A 24,440-nucleotide genomic window follows, 5' to 3' on the forward strand; every position below is an offset into this window, starting at 1 on the left:
GGGTAGATGAGGCGCTTAGGGACATGGTTTAGTAGGCATGGTGGTGTTGGGTTGACGGTTGGACTCGATGATCTTGGAGGTCTCTTCCAACCTTAATGATTCTATGAGTCTATGATTCTAAGTAAATGAATTAGGAGCCCCTCAGCAAACTAACATCAAAAGAAAACCACCAAAGGAATCAACTCCTCTTCTTTTTCTTGTCAGAGGGCAAATATTAAGTCAGCTGATAAAATTCTATAGTCTTTTTTCTTTTTAATCAACACTTAACTGAACTGGATTTTTAGATATTTAGTGTATGTAAAGCTCATAACTAGCCTGAGCTCTTGCCTAGCCTTTGTGACTTTGAGAAGCATTGTCAACAGTGGTCCAATTTAAGTGTAAGAACATAGTCACTGAAGTGTTATATTATCTTTAAACAGGAATGCAAGTCAAAGACGTGGAGATCAAGTATTGTGTTTAAAAAGGACACTCTCGTCATTCGTGAAGTTAGAGAGGATGACATTGGAAATTACACTTGTGAGTTAAAATATGGATTCTTTGTTGTCAGAAGAACTACGGAATTAACAGTTACAGGTAATTACAGGCTCTTGCTATCTCTAATATTTAGAAGAAACATTGAATATTGTGATTTGATTTGTGCGTATTTGAGTCATTACACGTACATAAACCGCTTTTGCACAAGACTTTGTTGTGTGCCTAGATATGAATGGTTGATACATCAAAGCTGTCCTGAATACTTCACAGTAGTATGTGTAACATTTTGAACAAGTCTGAGTTTTGGTCTACTGCAAAAGCTTGTGGGTAAGTCTTGTTTTTGAATGGAAAATGTGGGCAAGGAACAGGTAGCCTCAGCAAGCGCTACCTCTAACAGAAAATAAGATCATTAAGTCTATCATACTTCATGTGGTTAGATGCCTTGCGACATAAGAATAGCTGCAGCTACAACCCAATAGCAGTAGCTCTAGCCCAGTGAGACCATTGCAACTGGGTGATAGTGTGTAAGGGGTAGTGTTCGAACAGCACATGGCTGAAGCACGGTAACATTCTTCCTCTGGTATTCTCTCCCAGCTTTCTGTAGTTTATAGTTCAAGAACTTCCTGATCTCAATCGTCATGTGCCGTGGTTACCAATTAACCTATTTTCCATTAGTCTGATTATTTTTTAATCCATTTATTGTTGGCTTCAAAAATATTTTGAAGTATCAAGTTCCACAGATTAATTATGTAACATAAATAAGCTCTATAATTTAGCAAACAGCAATTGAAGAAGATGCATTTAATATAGTCTGCATTTAAGACTACCATATTAATATGTAAAATCCACCATAGACGAAAACAAAATATATGCCATAATAGTAATGTCCACAGCAGCAGAACAGTATGAAGAATGGTCCATTAAATTTTCAGTTCCTCACCAGACCTCTAACCTCTGTTTTACAAACATGCAAAGAATATAGCTGAACATACATCTAAGGTAGAATTATAGGATGACATTGGAAGACAGGAGTACCTCATGATCTGTGTATTGCAGTGTAATTCCACAGTATATTCCCCAAAAGAAGGCAGAAACAGGATTTTCCTGGTAAACTGGCAGTGAACTAGATTCATACGGTTGACAAAGATGTTTGCATATGTAAGTTCTTGTACCTTCACAGTACCAAATAAAACAAGAAACAAGTCTTAGAGAAAGAGTCTTGTTCCTTTTTAGTATCTAATATATAAATATATTGCACATTGACAATTAGTAACAACACTTACATTGGGCATTAGGTTGAATTGTAACAGTTTCCTTTTATGGTGAAAAGTTTGTTTTCTATTTTGATGTATCCCATTTGCTCTCCACGTTATCAGAAGTTATAGTGAATTATGGTTTGTAATTTGCTTCCAGTAGATTAGTCTGGAAATCATATTGTTTATGTTGTTTTGAGAGCATTCAAGTAATCAATCATATTTATTTAAGCTCAATATCCAAGATCTCTTCATAATTTTTCTTTTGTATGGAATTGATTTATTTGGTCAGTACAGACAGGTAATTACTGTCTAGTGATTAACCTCACAGTAAACATCCATATACTCTGTTTGATTGACTCTCATGCAAAGAAAGCAGAGACAGTCTTCAAGAATTTGATTTATACCAGAAGGAGGTTGTCAATTATCTTTTGCAATATACGATGTATGGATTCGAAAAGTACATATTCCCTCAGTCGTCAGGTGATCCCTTCTGTCCCTATGGTTGGTGCTGCACTGCGCAGCAGTATTTCAGACTCAGATTGACAGAAAGGAGAAAGAAAAAAGCATTGGAACCAGATGCATGTTACTATTTGTAGTAAAAGTTTAAAAAATGTAATTCATCACTTGTGGTGTAGGTAGGAGTTCAGTATTTAATGTTTAACTAGACAGAGACAGAGACTTGGCTGATTTTGATGTGCTAAAAATGAATGAATGCATACAGAGGGAGTTACTCAGTTTCCACCTCTGCAAAGCCTGGCGGATGTAAGGACAACCTCCCAATTAGTAAACTGCTTGGGTAGTACGGTAGGAATTCATACCATCTTTATAATATTATCTGACTAAACAGAACAAACAGATTTACCCATGGTACTACTAATTTTATACTACCTCTGTATTGATGTCTTGATAAGACTTTTTATCAATGCTTTATAGGAAGAGATTCACGCTTTAGGTGCCTGTCTTATGCTTTCTCTGTGAGCTGAAAAACAGTTTGAATTGCCCTGGACATACATTGAGGAATATACAGAATAAATGGGGGGTGGAAGGGACTGGTTTTTTGTTTTGAAAAAGGAATTAAACTTTAGTTCAGGAACTGAGAAATAAATGTTGTAAATGTCAAATTAAAAGTAGAAAACTAAATTGATAGTTGATTGCTTTACTGTATTAATGAAAACATAATTAATTGAAAGAAAGGAGTTATGTATCTTTCTGAAGTACAGACTCCGACATGTGTCCAGGCAGCATCAATAAATGATGATGCTTGTGTAAACCATTGCTAAGAACAAATTTGATCAATAAAACCCAGCTCCACAAGGAGTGAAAAAATTATTTCTAAGACATTTGAAATTTCTCTGCCAAACATAATTTTTAGTTAGAATAAAAGAATTTGAAAAATAGGAGTAAGAATTACCAGTTTGCCTCAGACTTTCCAGAACATATGGGAAGTTGTAATGTGTTTATCAACTTGTAATGTCTTTATCAAAATGGGATTTATGAAAAATAACTCTCTGTATTCATCAGCATTACCTTGTGTGGTAATGGTGGGTGTCCCGCCATCACACATCATTAGAAAACACAGTCACTTATTTTTTTCCATTTTCTGTGTGCTATGTTTCCATGTATGTGTTTAAGTAAGATTGGAATTTGGACTTTCTACATTTCTTTCCTGGAATATACTGTCTTTCCTCTAGAAACAGAAAAAAACCCTCACCTTTGCTGCAACAAATCCATGAGCCAGATGTTGTGTATGTATACATTTGTAGTATTCTATAGAAACTGAAGATCCTCCTTTGTGCATTATGATCACTGCCTAGTAAGAAATCAAATGGTTAATTATTTTATTAAGAAATCATAGGTGTCTTGTTGCTGATGTAACAGGATTCAGTGTGTTAAGCAGAGGGTAGAACTCGATTAAAGCAGAATTCTTGTCCTTCCTTCTACCTAGCAGAGGCAAGGAGAAACAGGCAGCATATCCAGAGAGTAGAGTTACACAGTCATAGGGATACTCTCCAGTTACCTAAAATTTTCTTCTTCCTTTGGCTCTCCAAAACTCCAATTGGAATGAACAAGATAAAAATGATGATTTTGGAAAGTAGCGTTATTTCAGTGGATAGCCTATCTCTGAACAGTTTTTACTGAAAACTTTTCTTCAGATTGCAAATTAAGTTTGGGCCCAGGCAGTCATTTGTACAAATGTCTTGAAGTTATTTATTGTAAACAGTCTTTTTTGCAAATGATAATTTAGGTGTTCTATAAATGAAATCAAAAGAAAAAGGTATTAAGACCTCCTGAGAATGATCCTTTGCTGAATTTGTGGGGTAGGAGAAATGCTAAACCTTTCTCTCACAGACATCTTGTGCTACTTTATGCAAATAATAGACCTGCTCTTTGTTTCAAATACACACAAGCTTGAATCTCCAATTCTAAAGTCATGGGCACCATATATCTAGCTAAATTAGAATGGCAGACCTAATACCGAGGTGGCATACACACATAACTACATATGAGGAATGTATCCTGTAAGTATGTTGAAAGTACACTGACATTCAGAGTAACCTGAAGTTCCTGGTGATTTTTAAGACAGGAGTGGGTTGCTTTCTTAGTAAAAAAGGAAAAATAACATAAATCTTATTGGAGAAGAAAAGATAGGATCTTACCAGACAATATGAGAAAAGGTAGAAACAGATTTCTTGACTTTATAAACAGTCATAAAAAGCTCTCTTTCTAGCATTATGCATAGGAACTGGAGCAGAAGGTAGAACATACTCACAAGGGTTTATTGGAAGAACAGGGCCATATGTATAAGCAACTGCAATACTGTAAATTAAGTAGCAGCTCCTGGATTACTTAAGGCAGGCAGGGTGAGCCAGCTATGACACTGGTGGGATGTGGCAGCAGCCTGCCTTCTTCACCTCTCCTTCTCTCTGGGCAACTACAGAAGATCATTTACTCCAGGATCCCCTTTATTTTTCCACACAATGCACTTTGGCAGCCTTGCTGTCTCCTATAGGGAAACCATTGTTGCTATTACAGACTATTAAACTATGGGTATAATTATACAGGCACGTTATTTTCAATACTGATGTTGTGTATGCTTGTTGTGATAACCTCAGTGCTTCACACCTTACATACCTATTCTGCTATGATAGTGGAATATGGAATGGCTTGTATTCTGATTTAGAATTAAAGTTGAAAAGAAAAAAGAAAAAAAAAAGAAGGAAATTCACACATTTTGAAAAAGGCCAAACTCACTTTATAGGTGGTATCTATCTCATCTAACTATAGCAGTTGAAAATCCCTAAGCCATGGAAAAAGATTATTTTCCTTCCTTTTAAAGAATGAGAAAACAAATTGCCCTTTCTTAGGGTTTTTTTTATTTTATTTTATGAAAAAAGTCTTGTTAGTGGTAGCAACATTGCACTAACATTTGTAAACAATACACAAAATCTTCAAATATTATGTACCTATTCCTTGACAAGAATAAGTATATACTTTAGTTCTGATCCAGAATATGATTTCTTCTTATAATATGGATGTATCTTTCAGGTTTTTATTAGGATAATTCTTTTTGTTTTGATTTTAACGTTGTTTGGATGATCTGTATCTCACACTGAAAATATATTATCACCTAAGTGATTTGAATCAATTTCCTTATTCTGAGATCTGACTTAGAAATTATCTGCTTTGCAAAATGCAAACTATGCACTGATTATTCTAGCTTGTAATTAATGAAAATATTCACATAACCGGCATAATTGGTGGTTCTTGGTTTCCAGTTATGTAATTATATTTTCTAAAAAGTCCTGCAATGTACAAAAATATTTGTAGACATTTATACCTTCAGATTGGTCAGATTAGCAATTTTTTCTTTTACATGTGGAATTTTAATTAAGGCATACATGCTCTCTGTGACATACTTAATTAAGTGTATGTTCAGACTTGGGAAAGAATCATATTTTAACAGCATAGTATTAAATTAATCATAGTGCACAACATGGGTCAAAAATATTTTCCAGTAGTGATTTCTTTTAATTAAACATTAGGTTTAATAATATTCTTCCTGTTACTTATACTACCAAGACATTTGTAAGCACAAACTCTTTCCACTTTTGCAGAATTTCGTTCAGGTCAAATGAAGTCCAGCCTGGGTCTAAGAGAGACTATATGTGTCCCCACTGCAATATCAAATAGTTCTCCATGGTGGACATCACAAAGCAAATAGACCCCATCAGCCTTGCAGTTGGAGCATTGGTTATTAAATTCCTCCATGACTTTTTTATTTTTAAATACTAAAATATTTTTTCCATTCTGTTAAAAGTGACAAGCCCTTATACCTCGCAGATGGAATCAGAGCTAATCAGTATGTTCTTACTCCTGAAGCCTTTCCTCAGAGATATCCTTTATTGTCTTTATTTGTTGATTAGTCCCCTTAAAGTCCCCTTGAAAACAACTCCTGCTGGAATGAGCAAAGTTTTAGATTTAGTGATTTAAGCGTGTTCACAATCAAGCTTTAGCAATACTAAATTTAATGTAAATTCATACAAGTCTTTTTATTGTTTAAATTTAGTCTGCTTGGTTTAAAATATTTCTTCAATAATCAAATATTATAATTCAATAATCAAAACGTCCCAGTTTACTCTTTTCCGTCTGCTACCCATGAGTTTTTTTGTCTTTAGATTTTTTAGGCAAAAAAAGGAATGTAATTTATCTGTTACAGTTACACAGTAGTTGACTCTGTTAGTGTTGCTTAAAGGTTGGGATTTGTTGAATAAGCTTTGTCTCTTTTGCTTTCTGACAGAATTAGTCTTCATTAGCACAGTAGAAATCTTAAATGACTATATGTACATATGTATTTTTAGTGCTGAAAAGTCCACTGTGAAAATAAATAATATGAAGAAATAATTATAATTAAATTCTATACCTAGCCTTACAGCTCACTACATTTGGATCTTATATACATGGCTTGTCACCATATTTGGGGGGGGAGGTGGGGAGGGGGACTTTGAAGGTTTTAGCCTGCTTTAAGTCATCTGTATTCTAACTGTGTAAGACAAAATGTTCAACCTTTTTTTCCCCAAAATGTCAGCATTAATTCTTTCCAGTTCTGCTGCTCTTTCTCCCTCAATACGTTGGAATGCAGAAAGGTGCTGCAATGAGCATGTACCTTTTTATTTTTTAGCAGGTCCTAAGTGAGAAAAGTGTTAAAGAACAAAGATTTTTTTTTTTCCAAGCATTTAGAGCTTGAGAACAGACTCTGCTTGGTTTCTGCAGCTAATGACAGGGATGAACCCTTTTGAATGCACCCAGCCTCTCCTTCCTTCAGTTGATGCTAATAATTATCAGAGCTGATGCTCATTCCTTTTGTTCGTCGTGAATTTAATTCAAGTCCAGAACATGTTCAGATAGAAATTCTATTTACCATTATTCTGTGCAAAAAACTAATAAAATATAAAGCAAACAATAGACTTATTATGAAAGCAGCACGTTCAAAATATGAACCTAGCATTTTTATAATTCATAAAATCCTGTAGGTTTAACAAATTCATGGCTGAAGAGTGGGTTGGATGGTTTTTTTAATTAGAAATGAGCGATATTCTTTTATAGTGCAATCATTTTTGTATGGCTGAAAACCAAGGTCTGAATAAATCTCGTGCATTTGAGTAATAATGAGAATGTTATGTAAAGATTTGATTAAAACATTCTCTATAAACGTTCATTTAGTGGGTTATTCAAAACCAGCCTTATATAAAGACAGCAATGAGCAAAGCTTTATGTATTTCAAAGTAAGTGCAAATGATGTCATGTACTCTTTGTTATAGGTTGAAATTATGTATTAGAAAACCACCTTCAGCAACTTAGCAAAAGAACAGATGCATACGTTAAAGGGAGACAGACTACCAGCTCTATTTTGAACCTTGCTGCTGGTGGCCTTCTGACATTTCTACCTTTGTGATATGCCAAATTGGGGTGTTCACAAAGGCCAGCTTTAATAATTGGAGGTTATTCCCAGCCGTGGTCACTGGAGAGAGAGAAGATCCTCTAGACAGTAATTAAGAGAAGTAGACAGAGCTGGGTTGAACTTATCTTATAAGACAGTCTCTATAGGCTGTAGAAGGAGTAGAGTTTCCTCTGCCTAAGATTAGATCTGATGAATAACTTGTTCCTTTTGGGTGATAAGTTTACATGCTTGTCATTCTGGACAAAGTCCTAATACATGCATAATATACCTTCTATAATATTCTCCCTTTCTTAGTTGATATATTTTTCTGTTATTTGCCAAAAATTCCTCCAGGACATGGCCACTATTGCTGACTTTTCTTATTTTACTAATGCTATTTATACAAGTACACCTTATTTTGCACTTCCCTTGCTATAACCTAGGTCTTCCTCCCTACATGATAGTGTATCTTGAGAAGAGGAGAAGTGATCAGCCTCTTGCGGCTTTTTGTGTGGATAATGAAAAATAGAACATTAGTTGTAAAACCCTAAGACATAAAAGAAAGTTTTGTGTTTAGCACATTAAAGTAAGTTTCAGTATTTACAAGCTTATTTTAATCATCCTTGTTCACTGTGTGTCATGCCTGTTGATTCCTCTGCTTATCTCATACAATGTTAATGAATGGAAAAAATATGTACAATTTCTAATAGTTAACTGGGCAGATGCTACGAAACAATGTAATTGGTGGTGCAGTCATGACTTCTGTTGGAGTTCTGTACTCCCTGTTGACAATATGGTGTCAGTGACAGTTAAAGGGACATTTTAACATGTCGTTATCAGTAGAAGAAATCTCCTTATTCCCTGATGAACATGAAGAATTCCACTTAAATTAGATATTATGTAACAGTGTGTTGATGTGTATAGTGTTGTTGAAATTATGTCATTTTTGCTTATTTCTAGCCATAGTTTTGTTATTAGGAACCTGATGAGTTTTTAAACTTGTATTAGACTTTTTTTTTGCTGCTGATTTTTTTTCAATTGTGGCTTTGTGTGTAAGGTTAAAAACTAATGTAAAAAATAACTCCAAACAAATGTGGTTTTTACATCAATTGAGAAAAATTTAGTGAAATGCCATTTCTAGTGTGATGGAAGTTTGTTTGTGTGAGTCAGTTTCCCTTCCTTCATGAGTCATGTCAGAATATTGAAATATAAACATTTTGAATAGACGTTGTTACCATGGTGCTGCTTCCCATTGTTTCAGTTTAGTGTGGTGAAGTTGTTAAGATGAGCTCTGTTCTACAGAGAGAAGGAAACTGTAGACAAAAACGTTTCTCACAAAGCTGTAAGTGGTAGTGACTACTTAAGACATAAAAAACTTATAAACCCTTAGTTCAATAAGATGTTACAAAAATTAAATAAATCTGTTCTTAAGGCACCCAAGATGCTTGTTAGGCAACCTGTTAAAATGTAGTTAAATGACATTCAATGTTAATGTTTCGCATTATTGCTATGGAATCAGAAGACTTCATTTTACTTTTACGTTCCCCTAGAGTATGTTAATCCAACAATATTGTCCTAACCGAGCATTTATAATTTCCCTAGCTTTTCTTTGAAAGCTTTAGATAATTTATGTGTACAGTGGAGTCCTCCAGGATGGTATTTTAATAAACTAGAGTATAAAATGTACAAGTACGATAGCATATGGGCCTTGTCTTGCCTCCATCCTTAAAAACAATCTGTACACATTCTTAAAAACAGTCTGTACACAATTACACTAACTGAATATTTAGCTTTAAAATGGAGGGCAATTTTCTATTGTTTTCAATATCTTTCAATTGGCTTAGTCAGATTCTTAACTCAGAGTTACTAAGTGAAACGATATTAGTAGTACATACTTTCAGCAAGAAATTCCAGATAATACATGTATCTGAAATCATTGCAATTGTTATTACAGGCAGAAAAACTTTGTTTAAAGAAGAAGAAAAAAGACATCTCATTTTTACTGCAGCATTTCCTGCTTGGTACAGCTTCACCATCCCCAAAAAAGAAGTGATCAGGCTTTTTTTCATGTTGTTGCCTCACAGTATTAATTAACCATCTAAAATATCATAGTATATAAACAATGGAAAAACAGTGCATATCAAATTTAAGAAACAAGTTTTAGTTGGGATTTTTTTACAAGTGTGAATCAAGAGTGAAATCTTGGTTTCTTTGAGACCAGTGGCAGTTGGCCCATTGACTTAACAGGGCCAGTATTTCATCTTTTGACTTTTTTGTTAAGAAAGATCAGAACTCAGGTTCATTTAAAAAAGTGAAATCAGATTTTAAAAAAAACAAACACCCTGCAAATCACCTTGGTGTTTTATTGGTTACTCTCTCATCCAATTTCTTTCAATTATTTAATCAATTACTTTTTAAAAAGAAATTTAAAAATACCTTCATCATGTTTTGGTAACAGGAAAAAAGGCAGGATGACCATCCAAAACACAATGAACAGTAGATGAAATCTTTTTTACCATAATAAAAGGGGAAAACCTACCCATCTATTTTTACATGACTCTAAAACACAGGTTGTAATTTTGGATCTGGCTGAAACTATAGTTCCTCCTAATTTACACACTTGGTGAACAGTTTGATCCTATTCTTACTGGCATCAATAGAGATAAAATACCTACTGGCTTACTGGAAAAAATACAGGGCTGAGAAAAAGCAGTCAAGAGAACAAATTTTCTATTCTAGGGTACTTTATCTGAAAAGTTTAAAAGTGAAAGATATGTGAAAAGGAATAGGAATGAATAAATCAAAATTATATCATAATTTAACTTCTGATGTTTTACTTATCTGTGTGAGAGCTTAATATAGGAAAACAATTTCAGCAACTTATTTTTTTCTGTAGGAAGTTGATAACACATGATAATTGTTTGAATAGGAAAAAGAAATTGGAACCAGCAATGACATTTTTCATTTCTTTAATACAGTTTTTCTTTTCACTTTGGAGTATTATATTCACATCCAGAACTGCATTAATTTAAAAGTATGAGATATAACTTCATAGAAACAAGATTGAGGAGTGATATAAATCAGCGGATTTCCTCCATATTCTTTAAACAAAGTGGAGAGGGAGGAACTAAATAGAAAGATACCTGTGAGTTTTCTCCCTTTCTAAATCATTCTGTCTCTCCTCACTGCATCCTTCCCATGTTAAACAAGATGATGATATTTCTCCAGACACAGTATATGACAAGAAACATTCTCAGTCCTTAATAAGCCCTTTATGGAGTCAACAGTCCCACACTATAATTTTAGTCAAGTTGTGGGAGGTTTATTTATGGTGAGTATATGATCTGTTGTGTGTTTTTTCTCTAGAAGTAAGATTCCTCTCACCTAACTTTAATACTTACAGACATCTGCATATGAGCTAGTTGCTCTTTGCAGCAATTCCATGGCATGACTTGTCTCCTCCTAATGCCAGTGTATGAAACAGCAGACGACTTATATTATACGAAGTCTCACTTCCATCTCTTGACTATCAAAGGAGCTTTAGGTGACAAACTCAAATGTAGATTTATAATATAGGCATCAAAATTATATGAATCCTACTTTAAGTTATCACAGTTGTTATGTTTATAACCTTTGGAAATGGTAAGCTGGCTCTACATAATATTTTGTTGTTATAAAACAAGTCCAAAAATGAATGACAGCTTTTTGAAGCAGACAAGAACTAATCTGTAGTAGAAATGTTATTTGTTTTTAGACTGAGATGTACAGCTGAATAAAATAAGCCAGCTTTTGGGTGTACAAGGCTGTCTTCAGATCTCAGGTGTTTAATATACCAGCTGGTCTAATAAAATATATTGCTTCTACCTTGTTTTGTCTAAGCCATCATGTCTACAACAACATTACTATTATTGTTTTTCATGGTATTTAGGTTTTCTTAGGATGGAATCACAGCATGCATTTCTTTAAGCTAGCTGCATTGTACAAAATAAGTATAGGGGTTTTTATTAAAATATTACTGTTTTGATTCATTTTGGCAGCTAGAATAAACTGTGCTTCACGTGTAAAACAGAGTGTAACCTTTTCCATTCTGTGCTTTCATTGAAAGTGATGATTGTGGTTACAAGACAACTGAAAGCTTTCCTTTTACATTTCATGATTCTGAAGACAACTCGAACTAAACATAAAGAAAATTGAGTCCTCTCTGAAAACAAAGGTTTTGATTTGAGAGATGCAGTAAACATAATAAATGTTTTATTAGTAAGTAGGTGGGTTACGATGTTTCAGTGTAGAGATGGTAAATTTCTTTTAAACTACTACTTCTGTTCACTACTTACCTGTGTCTTCCAACAGGGCACTTTTTAAGGTGGTATCAACTGGCATTAACACCCAGATGGGTAAAGAACTTGAGTAGCGATGTGATTTTTATTTTGTTGTCACACAGCTCTGCCAGGAAACCTTGTCTCTTCCACACACAGCACGGGAGGCAAGCGTTACTCGCTGTGAACGCCTCCTGCTTCCTCCGCAGCTTTGTGCCTGGCGCTAGAGCCCAAGCACCATCTGCCTTATAGCAACCCATGCTGGACCTCTCCTAGCATACCAGCCCCCCCGAATCTGACACAGTTTGTGATTTCAATGACCAAAACAGGCCTCTCTCGTTTTGCCAAGCCTGCCCTTTGGAAGCATAGACCAGCAATGCACTTTGGGTCTTGGCATCGCTTCCAAGATGTGCTTCATCGGCGGCAGCAGTGGGGACCTCCAAAGAGGCCACCCTGCCTCCCCACAAACACTGTTGCGGTTGTTCCTGCCCTCCTGCAAACCACCCGTCTGCACATCCTCCCCTGTGCAAAACTCGGACAGCGGCAGCGGACAAGCCAAAGCTTGGTAGGAAGGCAGCACAAAAATAACCCGCTGCGGATGGAGGTCTCAGGGACCACTGATTCTGTGGGGCCGAAGGGAGCATCTACCCACCCCCATCCGAGAAACAGAGGAGCCGCAGTCTCTGGCTGAGCAGTCACCCCTCCATGCAGTGGCAGAGCATCGCTGAAATCCTGTTTTGATTTTTCCGGTGTTTTGTTCCTTCAAAACAATTCCATTAGTTTTTCAGAATTTTTGAGCTAGCATTCAGAATTCAAAAAGTCACTCATGAATAACTTGGCAAAGGGCAAAAAATGCATTGTGATAAGCTAATTTAAATAGAAATAGGCTCATTCCTTTGTGTGGGTTGCACATGCTTTTAAAAAAAAAAATTCTAGATTTTTTTTATCAAATTCAGTTTTCTGAGGAGCTACCCCGACACCTTCAGGAAAGAAGAAAAATAAGGCTAGGTGAACTGTTTGTCATTTTTGTACAGCTAGCAATATCTAGACTTTTTGGTCACATTTGAGGAATGACAGTTTCTTAGGATGAATGGGAGGGTAGGAACAGAGATTAAGGAAGAAAAGACACTTGCAAAATGTGGATAATGTCACATTTACTGGAAATTATGTGATCATAACAGGAAAAGCATTTATTTTTCCCTACTGTTGTGCACAAATAAAAAGGTGAACACTGAATAGGAAATAGTCCTTTGCAGCTACTGTTCTGACAAAGACAGGCTCAAAAGATTGAAGGAGAAAAATATTTGAAAGAGTTATTCTGACGTCTGAAAAGTCAAGTGCATTTCAAAATACTTTTGCATGTGCTCTGTAATGCCTTATTCTAATATAGTATAAATGCTAGCCGGCAGATTACATCTCATATTTTCAAATCTAAATTCTGTACTGTTCTGCTCTAGGTGTCTTCTTGTCTATGTGGTTCGTGAACATCCTCGTGATCTGTCATAGTAGATTTGATATGCACATAAAGCTGAGGGAACAATGATTTATAAACTCCACTCAGAAAGATATACAGGTATATATGCCTGCTGTGGTGTGGACAGAAAGCATAAAGCACTGAAAATGTTTTACTTTATGCTGTAGTTTATGTAAGTTGGAAGAAAATATTATCTTTAAATACATGTTCAGGGTCCTGTTATTACTTAATAATTCCGTAAGAAACATAATTTCTTTTAGTTGTCAGCGTTACTTGTTTTTTTCTGACCTTTTTAAAACAGCAATTCTGAAAAATGTTATTTAATTCAGCAAAGATAAAACAAACCCCAACAATATAAATGACTCTTTTAGGCCTTAGAGGCCAAATTAAAAGACTTTCATGACTTGAAAATTTTCTTTCAATTTTTGAATGTATGGCAAAGTAACTCTTCTAAAAAAAGTTCCAGCTGACCTAGTTTCCTTATTAAACTGAGTGCTTCATAGTACCAAAGGACAGAAAACTTGCATTAACTTGATTAAAAATACTACACTGAGTCAATAGAAAAATGATGAATCTACTCTTAGGATTTTAAAAGGATTTTGTGAGCAGAAAGGAGACTTTTTTAATAACTAAATTGTTACAGAATGAATAGCTACATGTGTAGAAGGTCCTTATGGTTCCTACTCATGTACATCATGGAAGAGTAAATGAAATGAGTAGAGTATGAAATGCAATTCTGGCTCAAGAACTGAATTGGAGGGGGTCTTAATTCTTGTTTGTTTATGGCAGTTGATAATATCTAGTTGAATTAACTGAAATACTGTTAAATATTCAGGATATGCATTGTTTCTTCACCATGCATAGCAAAGGAATATTTATTTTTTTAGAGGCCTTTCAGCATTATTAGCATGTTAGGATAGAAAAAAGTTTTCTGCAATTTCAGCCATTAAAAGAGAAGCTAGGCCAGCGTTAGAATAGGTCTGTCATTAAATCAAAATACTGAAGTGGGTTTGCATTGACACTATTTGCATTTCCTTGCTTTATTGTAGTCTATATAGGATTTTGGGGAAAAAAAGTTTCGCACTGCAGTGGTGGGCTGTTTTGTTAAAAGATTTGAAAGAGGCTGAAAAGTGTGTTCATCTATAGCTAAGAGACATTTGATGATTTTTTACTTATTCAAATATAAAGCATATTCACATGACTGTTTTAAAATTAGTTTTACCTGTTGTGCTTTTAATTAAAAATATTTAAGTGTTTATAATTAAACAAACACACCCATTCACTAAATCTGAATGGAGCTCACTGATTACCAGTCAACAGAAAACATTCCCAGTTCAAACAAATCCTCTTTTCCTTCTCCAAAATCTTTGCCAACTTTTTTATCTGGGAGGAGAGGAAAATAAGTTGCTTGTGTGTTTGTTTGATTTTGTGGGGAGGAAAAAAAAACCCATGTTTTTAACAGTATTTAGCTGTATTTAATCTTTACCAAATTTTGAGTAACACTTCTTTGAAGAAATATATAGGACACTTTTAGGAGGAAAAGACACTTTTAACAGGAGAAAGATAATTTAAAAATCTTGCTTAGAATATATTATTAGAAAGCACTTCTATGAGCTAAGAGGCAGACTTTCATGCCTATAGTGATGCACAAACTCTTTTTCCTAAATAAGATGACAGTTTTTCTGGGGGCAGGGGAAAGGGTTGCTGTGAATTTAAACCAAGACAATAGTACAAGAGTGGATAAACAGAGTATTTGTTTGAGATAAACGTATCTTTCCTTCTACTGTGGAACAGGAGCTTGAGAAGACTTTAACAATACACCCTGAAAGATTCAGTGGGTACAGGAGAAAATGAATATATGAAAATGGAAGGAGTAAGAAGCTTCCACTAGTGGAGAGGAGAAAAACACACACAGGGAAGACAGTGATTTTTTTCTAAAGAAGGCCTACTGTAAATGTGTTTATGATTTTCCGTAGTGTTGGAATCCGTACCATTTTTCACAAGACAGTATTGACACTGAAGACCGTGGTGAGCTAGTCAGAAGGTGAAACATATTTAAGTGAATGCAGTTGTATCTGCCATTGTGAATGGCTGCTGTAATCACAGCTTCTAAAACCCATTGTAGATTTCAACAGTCCACGGTACAACAGAACTCTTAATAAAGACAATAGTTGTTGACATTTCATCAAAGAAAACAATATAAGTGGAATGAATATGCTTAGATTTCTTTTTACTTTGTATAAGTGATTTATAAAAGAAATAGCAGAGAGAGAGAAAAACAAGAGGGCAAACCACTGTGAAAAGTAATTAAAGATATGAATACTTGGGAAGGGTAAAATACTGCTACAACTACAGTGAAGACTATATGGCATTCTTTAAACTATTAAATGGATTTTGGTTTTTAAGGTTGTATATTGAGATATTGGTATGATTATCAGAGATATCACACTGAATTTTATTTCTAATTTCTGTTAAAAAAATAGATTATATAAAGCTTTTAATTTATCGTTTATGTACCAACAGGCTCTATAACAGGTATTCTACAAGATTTGCACAGTTGAAATTATGAGTAGTTAGATTCTGGGAGAAGTTCAAAGGTGATGGATATTTAGTTAATATTTTTACATTATGTGTTTCTGCATTCAGTTGGTGAAGAATGTACCCCCTACCTGCGTCTCACTGAAATGATGCTTCTGTGTAAGTTTACTGCCCAAGGTTTGTGTAGATTGATCCAATGAAAACATCAGCTAAAAGCAGAGCTAGGCATCATTTACTTATTTAATAATGATTTTTTCCCCCCAAAGGGTAGTTTTCACAATCATTTTAGAACTGATATGAAATCCATTGAAGGGTTTTGCCTTTACCTGTCAGCTTTGCCTTTATCTGTCATCATGAAATATTTCAACTGCGTTATGCAGCCTTTTCCTCTTTAAAATCTTTATAATTGTTGTCCTCATTCTAAGTAACATAACAAGTGAGAGGCCCCAAATTGCCTTTGAAACTATTACTATGATGTAATGTACTGTATGATTTCGGTTTACTTGCTTAGTTGCTTTTAATCTAGAAATGGCATTATAGCAAAACAAACAATACTGTCAAATATATGAACCTGTTTTTCTCCCTCCCTAAGGTTATGTTGGCTACATATACAGATATTTGAGAAATACCTGTGCATCTTACGCACAAATGATAAATAATGTTCAAATGTAAATGCCTAAAGAATATCAGAATAGGTTTTTAAAAGATGAAATTAGCATTTAATGTGGCTTTATTATACAAATAACCTGTCACAGCCTGTAATCTCTCCTCCATCCTCCCCCTGTTGCACTGAAAAAAAGCCCAACACTTTAGCTAGGCAAAATCAGAAATATTTTTTATTTTGTCTGGTAAAAACAAGGTGGGATTTTTGCATCCGCATATCACATTGTTTTAAAATAACCTTGGCTGGCCTTTGGAACTTGATTCCACGTGTCTCGTTCTCCACTCAGGCATTGTTTTAGGGGTTAGATCGCAAGCTGCAAAAATTGTAAATGTGAGTCTGAAGCAGCTTGACAATTAGACAAGCACTTAGAATTCTTCTAATCTTTTTTTCATATGTCACCTGTAAGAAAGTGAACACTTACATTATGAATCAGGCTTTTAAACATTGCTTGCTAATGCTTTGTTTTCTTTCTAGGAGATTTATTTCTGCCTAACACAGCAGGAAAAAATAGCTAAAATTATTTAGTTTCTTTTTTTTCAGAATAATGAGTCAAGTCTTAATGGTCAATGAAATACAAATACAGAAGTAAATGAAAAAAATTTATAATTGAGAACTTAAATGTGTGGAAGTGAGGAAATTCGGGAGGAGGTCATATGTTAGAGAAGGCAGATACTGCAGCAAATGAGGCTCAAAAAATCTTAGTAATACTACTGGTGATTAATTATCAGTATGTGCTGCTTGAAAGATCACACTGTTTACAAAGTCTTTTTTCTGAGTGACGTAATTCTGTTACTTGCACCGTGGTTCCATCAAATGATGACTTTTGTGACACTGCTAGAGTCGGTGACGTGTCACCCCTGTCTGGGAGCCATTCTTAAAAAACAGGTTTTTGTTTCCAACAGAACAAATAAATAACATGTTCTAAGCAGGTGCTGTAATACTGCATTACAAGAGCAGTAATAGGCAGGAGCTTTCTAGATGTGTCTAGACAGTTCCAGGTTTGGAGATCTTTTAAAAATTTTCTTTAGTTTCACTGCTGATGAATTCAAAGACTCAAAACTCAGAATCTCTCTTCATCTTTCAGTCATCTGTAGCAAATTCAGGAGAGACACTAAATTTCTGTTTATAAATTAACAGGCTTGTCTCATTGCGATTCCTGTCTGACAAATGTCTACCTCACAAAAAATGCCATTACAGTCAGCAATAATTGGCATCCTCATTGATAATCTCAGCAGAGGAGACTTGAATAGTTTTGGAGGCTGAGCTACCAGCCTCGCTATTAGATGGAGTCCCAAAAACATTAGCCAAGGGGACGTGGAGAAACCTTCTCTTCTGCTCTGGTTTGTAGATAAATAAAAGAATTTGGTTCACAATATCGTGATCATTCACTACTCAGGGCAAATAACTTCATTTAAAATTAAAAGGGCTATGTCCTGTTTCTAAACTTTTTTCAATAGTTTGCCTGTGGCTGTTATAGAAATGGAAAAATAACTCTTGAATTTCAAATCAAGATTATTTTTAAAATGTTGCCTAGGTTCAAATTCTTTTTCCTCACACAGAAAGGAAGAAAACAGTTGTGGTATTCCCTTATGTCACTACAAGATTCCTTCAGCCCACCTGTACTTTGCAGCCACATAGTTCAGAAGCTGACAGTAGGTATTAGTTTTTGCACTAACTCTTGACAACGGCCTGAAGAGATGATCAGTTGTTGCTATTTGTATTTGAAACTCACCATTGCTGTAATCAGGATCCTAGAGTTCTCTTGGTATTCTCTGGAGGCTCTGCGAGGTGTTACTTCACAAAATAATTTTGTAGAACTAAAATGAAGTTGGAGACAGTTGTTATGAGAACAGTGTGGGTATAAACATATTTTTAAAGGCAAAACGAAACACTGAACTTTGTTGTGAGAGCTGAGATGGACATTGAAATTTTCCAGAAAGGTCAGCTGAAATATTCCTGTGCTGCTCCCAGTCTCTCTCCCCACTAGCTCTCAGGCTGCCCACAGCCCTGCTCCTCAGAGGTGAGCTGTGCAAAATGCTTTCCAGCAGCACCCACTCGGTAATTGTTTCTCTGTCTAAAGATGCCAGTGCTTCTAGACTAGGCAACATGTCAAATTGACAGTGAAAACTGCACAATACACAGTTGCCTATGACTGTCAAACCTTATGCTGCTGATGCAACAGGTAAACCTCAAGGAGTGGTGTTGCCAAGTAAGAGCCGCTCATTTCTAGCTAATCTAGATTTTTCTAGTCAGCTGCAGGCTTTTATGAAGACAGGTTGGACGTGACAGTGCTAGGACTAACCATTAGCTTTGTACTCAGTAAAATGCAGAAAATTTTCTCCTAAGCATCTTTCAATTGCTTTATTACAAATAGAGACATGCACCACTTCTTTGTGTGCTTGTCTTTCCAGTCACAAATTCTTCTGATCAAATTCTGAGGGAAAGAAAAGTTTCCAGATATTGACTTCAGATTCTGTAAGTCCAGCTAGGTTCATAACTTTATTATGTTCCAAACAGCATGTGGACATCAAAGTAATGTAGCATTCACGCTCAATGATTTCTAGAAAGACTTTTTTTTTTAAAGTTAAACCAACTAGCTCAAAAAAGAAAGCATTTTAAATTAATACCGCTCTTAGTTTCAGAACTGCAGGCATAGAAAAGGAAAGATATGAAATATGAAGAGCTACAGTATAGTTAGTTACAACTTTATTTACTCAGTAGGTATTGCCTGGATACTAGTGCAGGCTACAGTTCCTTCCTGAATCATCATCCTTCATGGAGAACTTTTATTAGCCCCTCGCTGACCCTTAGACCGTTTCTAGAACTACAGTCCCTTCCCCTCACGTGGCAGTGGAAAGATTGGTCAAATGGGACTGTCATTCTGCTTCCCCAGAGGTCAAAGCTTAGCATTAAAAAAATACCTCTCTCTCTGCCATTAGTGCTGTTTTGGGGCAAGCAAAAAATGACCCTTGGATCAGGACCAAGCTGTATGTAAACTCTGACTTTTTCAGAGTTTATTATTGTCACCGAACATTGGGAATGAAACTGCTTAATACTGGGTGTATTAAAGAGCAGGCATTACTTTATTCGGCTGGGTGCATGTGGGATCTCTCCGCCTAGCATGCACACCATATGTTGCATCAACCGTCCCTTATGTGGCTCTTCGATATACATATTCATTATAATTTCTCGGAATAATCATACATATTCATTATATTTCTAAGAACTAATTATAATATCTGCATAGTCTTTCAAGCATGAGTTTTGTGTCCTTAGGAGCATCTACAGGTGTCTTAGATGGTCTCTTGTGGTCTTTGCAGGAGGTGAACTTTTCTTGAACCTTTGGGCCCTTCTCCTTATATGGTCACAAATTGGCTCATCACTGCCGTTTGCCACAGTTCTGGTTGTCCTCGTCTGGTTTCTCCTAGTACTTATCTATCCCATGATGTGCTCGTTAGCTTTGGCCTTCTAATAATCACTTCAGATAATCCTTTCCCCTCTGACTCTTGCTTATCAAGGAACTAGATACCTTATGAAGTGAAAAATAGGCACAAGATTCATAGATCCATGTATGCATACATAGGTACACACATGGATACAAGGAAGCAAGAACAAATAATACGGTTGTTTGGACCTGAAACATACTTCCTATGAACCCAATTTTTCCCCTAATTTTGACCCAAACTGAAAAGACTACAACTTTCCTGGTTGCTAGTCATAATACTTTGGGCTCTTGGCAACCATTTTTAATTGTCAACCATTCTCACATTTAACATATTAACTATAAATACCCAGTTGGTTCTAGTCATTCCCTTCACTACAGCACTGCTGGCTTGTTTAGAATCATCTACCAGCAAAATAAAAATTAAAAAAATAAAATTGGTTCACTGTATTGTCTTATGATTTCACTTAAATAAATTTTCATGAAATCAGTTTAGAACTGTGTTCACCTGAAAGAGAACATAATCAAAGTGGAGTAGCACTATCCATTGCATTGAAAAATGGAGTGATCTTTTAAAATCTGCTTTGCAATAAATAAGTATATAAATAGGCTTTATAAACACAGAAGTAATTAAAAAAATAATCAATTTGGAAAGAGGCTGTGCAGCAAAATAGCCTTAGAATGACATCCCTATTCTCTCAAAACAGTGCAACTTTTATCCATCTGCAGTCATTTCCAGTCCCTTGCAAAAAAAAAAAAGGGGGGGGGCAAAAAATAGAGTGACAGAGGAAAAAAGGGCATGATGTTAGGCTAAATACATTTTCTTCACCATTTTCTTCTGTTCCTTAAAGGAAGAATATTTTTATTTCTGGTCCCTACACAAACATTTTAATTAAATGTAATTAATTGTGAAAATATGAAGCAGAAGCAACTGCTTGAAGGTAGAAGGGATATTTCCTCTGTATTTGGTATTTAAAATAGGTCTCAGATTGACAAATGACTTTTCTAATATAATAGGTTGCAGCTAATTAGAGATATTAAACTATTGCTGAAATTGTTATTTCTAAAAATAATCATTACCACTGAAATTCTAAGCAAGTTTGTTGGGTTTTTTGTTTGGTGGGTTTTTTCTTTAATAAATCATTTTGAATTTGGACTAACATTTTTATCAGAACATTATACAGTAAGTTTTCCAAGCAGTCTCTTTTCTGATTGCTTTGTTTGAAGTATAGATGTTAAAGTAGTAATGATAGTGACCAATAGAGGGGAAAAAAAGGAGCATGAATCTGTGTATAATCTTACCTGTATTCTCAAAGAAGAGAAATTTGTGCTGGCAAAAATACGATGGCATTAAAGGCCCTTTGACAGCAGCTTCCTCCCTATTACTATTTCACAGTATCTGAGAAATGATGGTTCTTTCCTCATAGTGAGAGGTGGATGTCAGTAGGGCGTTTCCTCTCCGAAAAGAAGTGAAAGATACTGCCTCTCAGATGAGTATATGTTAGTATTAGTAGCATATTTTACGGAAGAAGAGGCAATTTTAGATAGTAGGGCCATGGTTTGGCAAGCCAAACCTCACTGGCATGACTGATTGGTGGCTGCCTGCTTGTAAGCACTGAAATTACTACTTTGTATGTATCAGAATTATGTTTCAAAGCGTAAGATCTCTAGCTGGGCCCTAATTGTGATTTTAGATAAGGTTTAGCTATAAGAAGGGAAAAAAACCTGTTTATACTGATATCCACATTACAATTGCCAGCTTCCTTCATGAGGCATTTATGTTCATCAGAAACTCCGTACTTTGTTAAACTTCCATTAGAAAAAAATCATATTTTTGCAAAAGAATATTTAAAGGTTTCTATTGATGTGAGACTTTTATTTGTTAGTTGGCACTGGAACTGACTGTAATCTATCAGTTATTTTCAGCATAGCTTGATCCTTCTGGGGAAATAAATCTATGATGCAACTGAGTAGAAGTCCCTGTTATCACAAAGTCTGCTGCCAATGGCTGGCATCAGTTTGAGCTGTTACTGATTTTTAGTTTTTGAATTCAGCCAGAAGATGTGTAAAACATAGAGATATATTAGTGTTTTCAGTACAGATCATAAAATATGAAAGGGTTCTTAGGTAATTATATCAAGGAAGAAAGAGCATTAATGATCTTTATGTGAGCTTTTACAAAACCACAGCCACTTGTTTGGATAGGTGTGCAGTATAACTTTTAATGGTGCATAATATTTGTTTTTACTATGTGCATTGTATATTAATCTTTTTTACATTCCTTTTTTTACCTGTTGCCATCCACTCTATTCTTTTAGTTAAATCACAACCAAAGTGTAAATTTAGATTTACACTTGATCTGTATTCTTGATATGTATTCTGCTTGTGAAATGGTTGTAGTGTGTAAAGTAGTGAAAAAGAGAAATGCAAGGAAGCTAGCCTGACTTTTACTTTTAAATAAGTAATTTATAGGATAAAAATTGATATATTTTAATACTGAACATCTGTATTAAATGAGTAGCTTCTAGACTAGTAGGTATGACATTACTTACAGACCCAGCATATTCTATTACAAACCCAAATATATATCTGTATTTAATGCTAAGATACTAATTCATAGTAATGCCAAAAATGTCTTTATTGAAGATTTGGTTTTATTTTTATAAATTTTTCCTGGCTTATTTATCACTCTAACATAATAGTGTTTCAAGGAATGTAACTAATTTTTTAACTTTTCATGTGCACCTCTATCACTTTTGAATTAGACAGAAATCCTGATTGCTCTATTTTTAGCATGGTTAAGAGTCTTTGAATAACTCTGAACATTTTGAATTAAAAAAAAAAAAAGAATGATATCTTGTGTTGCAGCAGTAACCAGATGATGTGTGATTTCATATTAAAACTGGCTATATTGACCAGAGGTACTGCCCGTAGAGCTCTAAATAAATAGTATATACGAGTGGTATTGGATTAAATGTATGTAAAACAAGATGACTAATCAGCTTTCCTTCATGTGACCTCTTAACCTTCTCCTTGAATATGCAAATAATTTCAGAATGTATAGTTGCAACACTCTAAGGTCCCAATAGGTAGCAAACTTAGTGAACAAAACATAGATTTGTAGTCTAAGACATGAATTCTTCATTGAAGTAATAAGAAAGCAGTTACAGTGTGTGTTTAAATTTTCTCTTAGACAAACGAAGTAGCTACTGAATTCTACATCGAAGGCAAATGCTGAGAAATTTAAGTAGGACACGCATTCATACAGAATGTGTTTGTACTTGGTTGCATATATCATTTAATATTTAAAACTCCTTTTATCATGTACTGTAGCTCATGGAAGTAAGCTTTCTTCTCATTTTTAGTCTTGGGAAAATGTTTTTCAGTTAGAGGCTTCTGGGATTTAATTACAGAACTTTTCAGAAGCTCCTCTTAAAGATACTAATTCTGGTCTGAATTAACTCATATCTCCACATGTGGACTACAGTAGTTGCCTAAGGAGAAATGAAAGAACAGGGTAAGCATGACCATGATATTTCCTGAGAATATCTTCCAGTTTCTTCTTACTTGAAGTTCAGGGAATTCTTCCACTGCTGGCTGTACCTAATAGTCTTTTTCCCATCTCTATTTCACTTATTTGTCCAGTCCTATGTACACTTTAAGCCTCCACAATATCTTGCAGGAAGGAATTTCACATTTTAACTAAGTATTCTGTGAAAAACAATATTTTTGTTTGTTTTGAAACTTTGTTCTGTTAGTTTTGTTTGATGCTTGTCAGTTCTGGTATAAGAAAAGCTACATGGGAATGGTCTTTCTCAGCTCTTCTGGCCACTCATGATTTTATTATAGCCCTCTCTGCTATCTGCCTTCAGCCATCTCTTTTCTGAGTGAAAAGCCTCAGGTTATCTACTTATTCCTCATATGAACATTGCTTCTTATGTTGAAGAGAATGATAAGAATGTATGTTTGTAAAACAATATTCAGGTATAAAAATTTGAAAACAAATATTTGAGGAAGATATTAGATAAGATCAAGCATGTTACTTGATATTTGTCATTTCTGTGCCTTCTTTTTAATTATCTATATTGCCTTAATCTTTTAGCGATCAAACTTTAAGTTATCTTTGATCTATTTCTTAATTTATTTCTTCACGTTTTGTGTGTTTTAGGATTCTTGATGGTGAAAGTAATTCATCTGGAAAAATCTAAATCTTTTTTCTTCTCATCATAAGATTCCAGTATCATTTTTAAGATAGGATAAGATAAGAATATAGTATATGCATATGGTCATAAGTGCCTATTCTGTCTAGCTGAATATCTTGACAGGTCAGTTTTAGTG

General features: G+C 34.9%; 1 protein-coding gene across 1 annotated transcript in view; it reads left to right on the plus strand.

The window, feature by feature from the left end:
- The window catches only part of IL1RAPL1 (interleukin 1 receptor accessory protein-like 1), a 386,752-nt gene that overhangs the window by 87,951 nt on the left and 274,361 nt on the right, over nt 1-24,440 (plus strand). Inside the window, exon 5 of the mRNA XM_009334784.1 lies at nt 420-573. Coding sequence (XP_009333059.1) covers nt 420-573 — 154 coding nt within the window. The remainder of the gene's footprint in view (nt 1-419; nt 574-24,440) is intronic.

Source organism: Pygoscelis adeliae, unplaced genomic scaffold, assembly GCF_000699105.1.
Source record: "Pygoscelis adeliae isolate BGI_AS28 unplaced genomic scaffold, ASM69910v1 Scaffold91, whole genome shotgun sequence".
Taxonomy (NCBI): Eukaryota; Metazoa; Chordata; class Aves; order Sphenisciformes; family Spheniscidae; genus Pygoscelis; species Pygoscelis adeliae.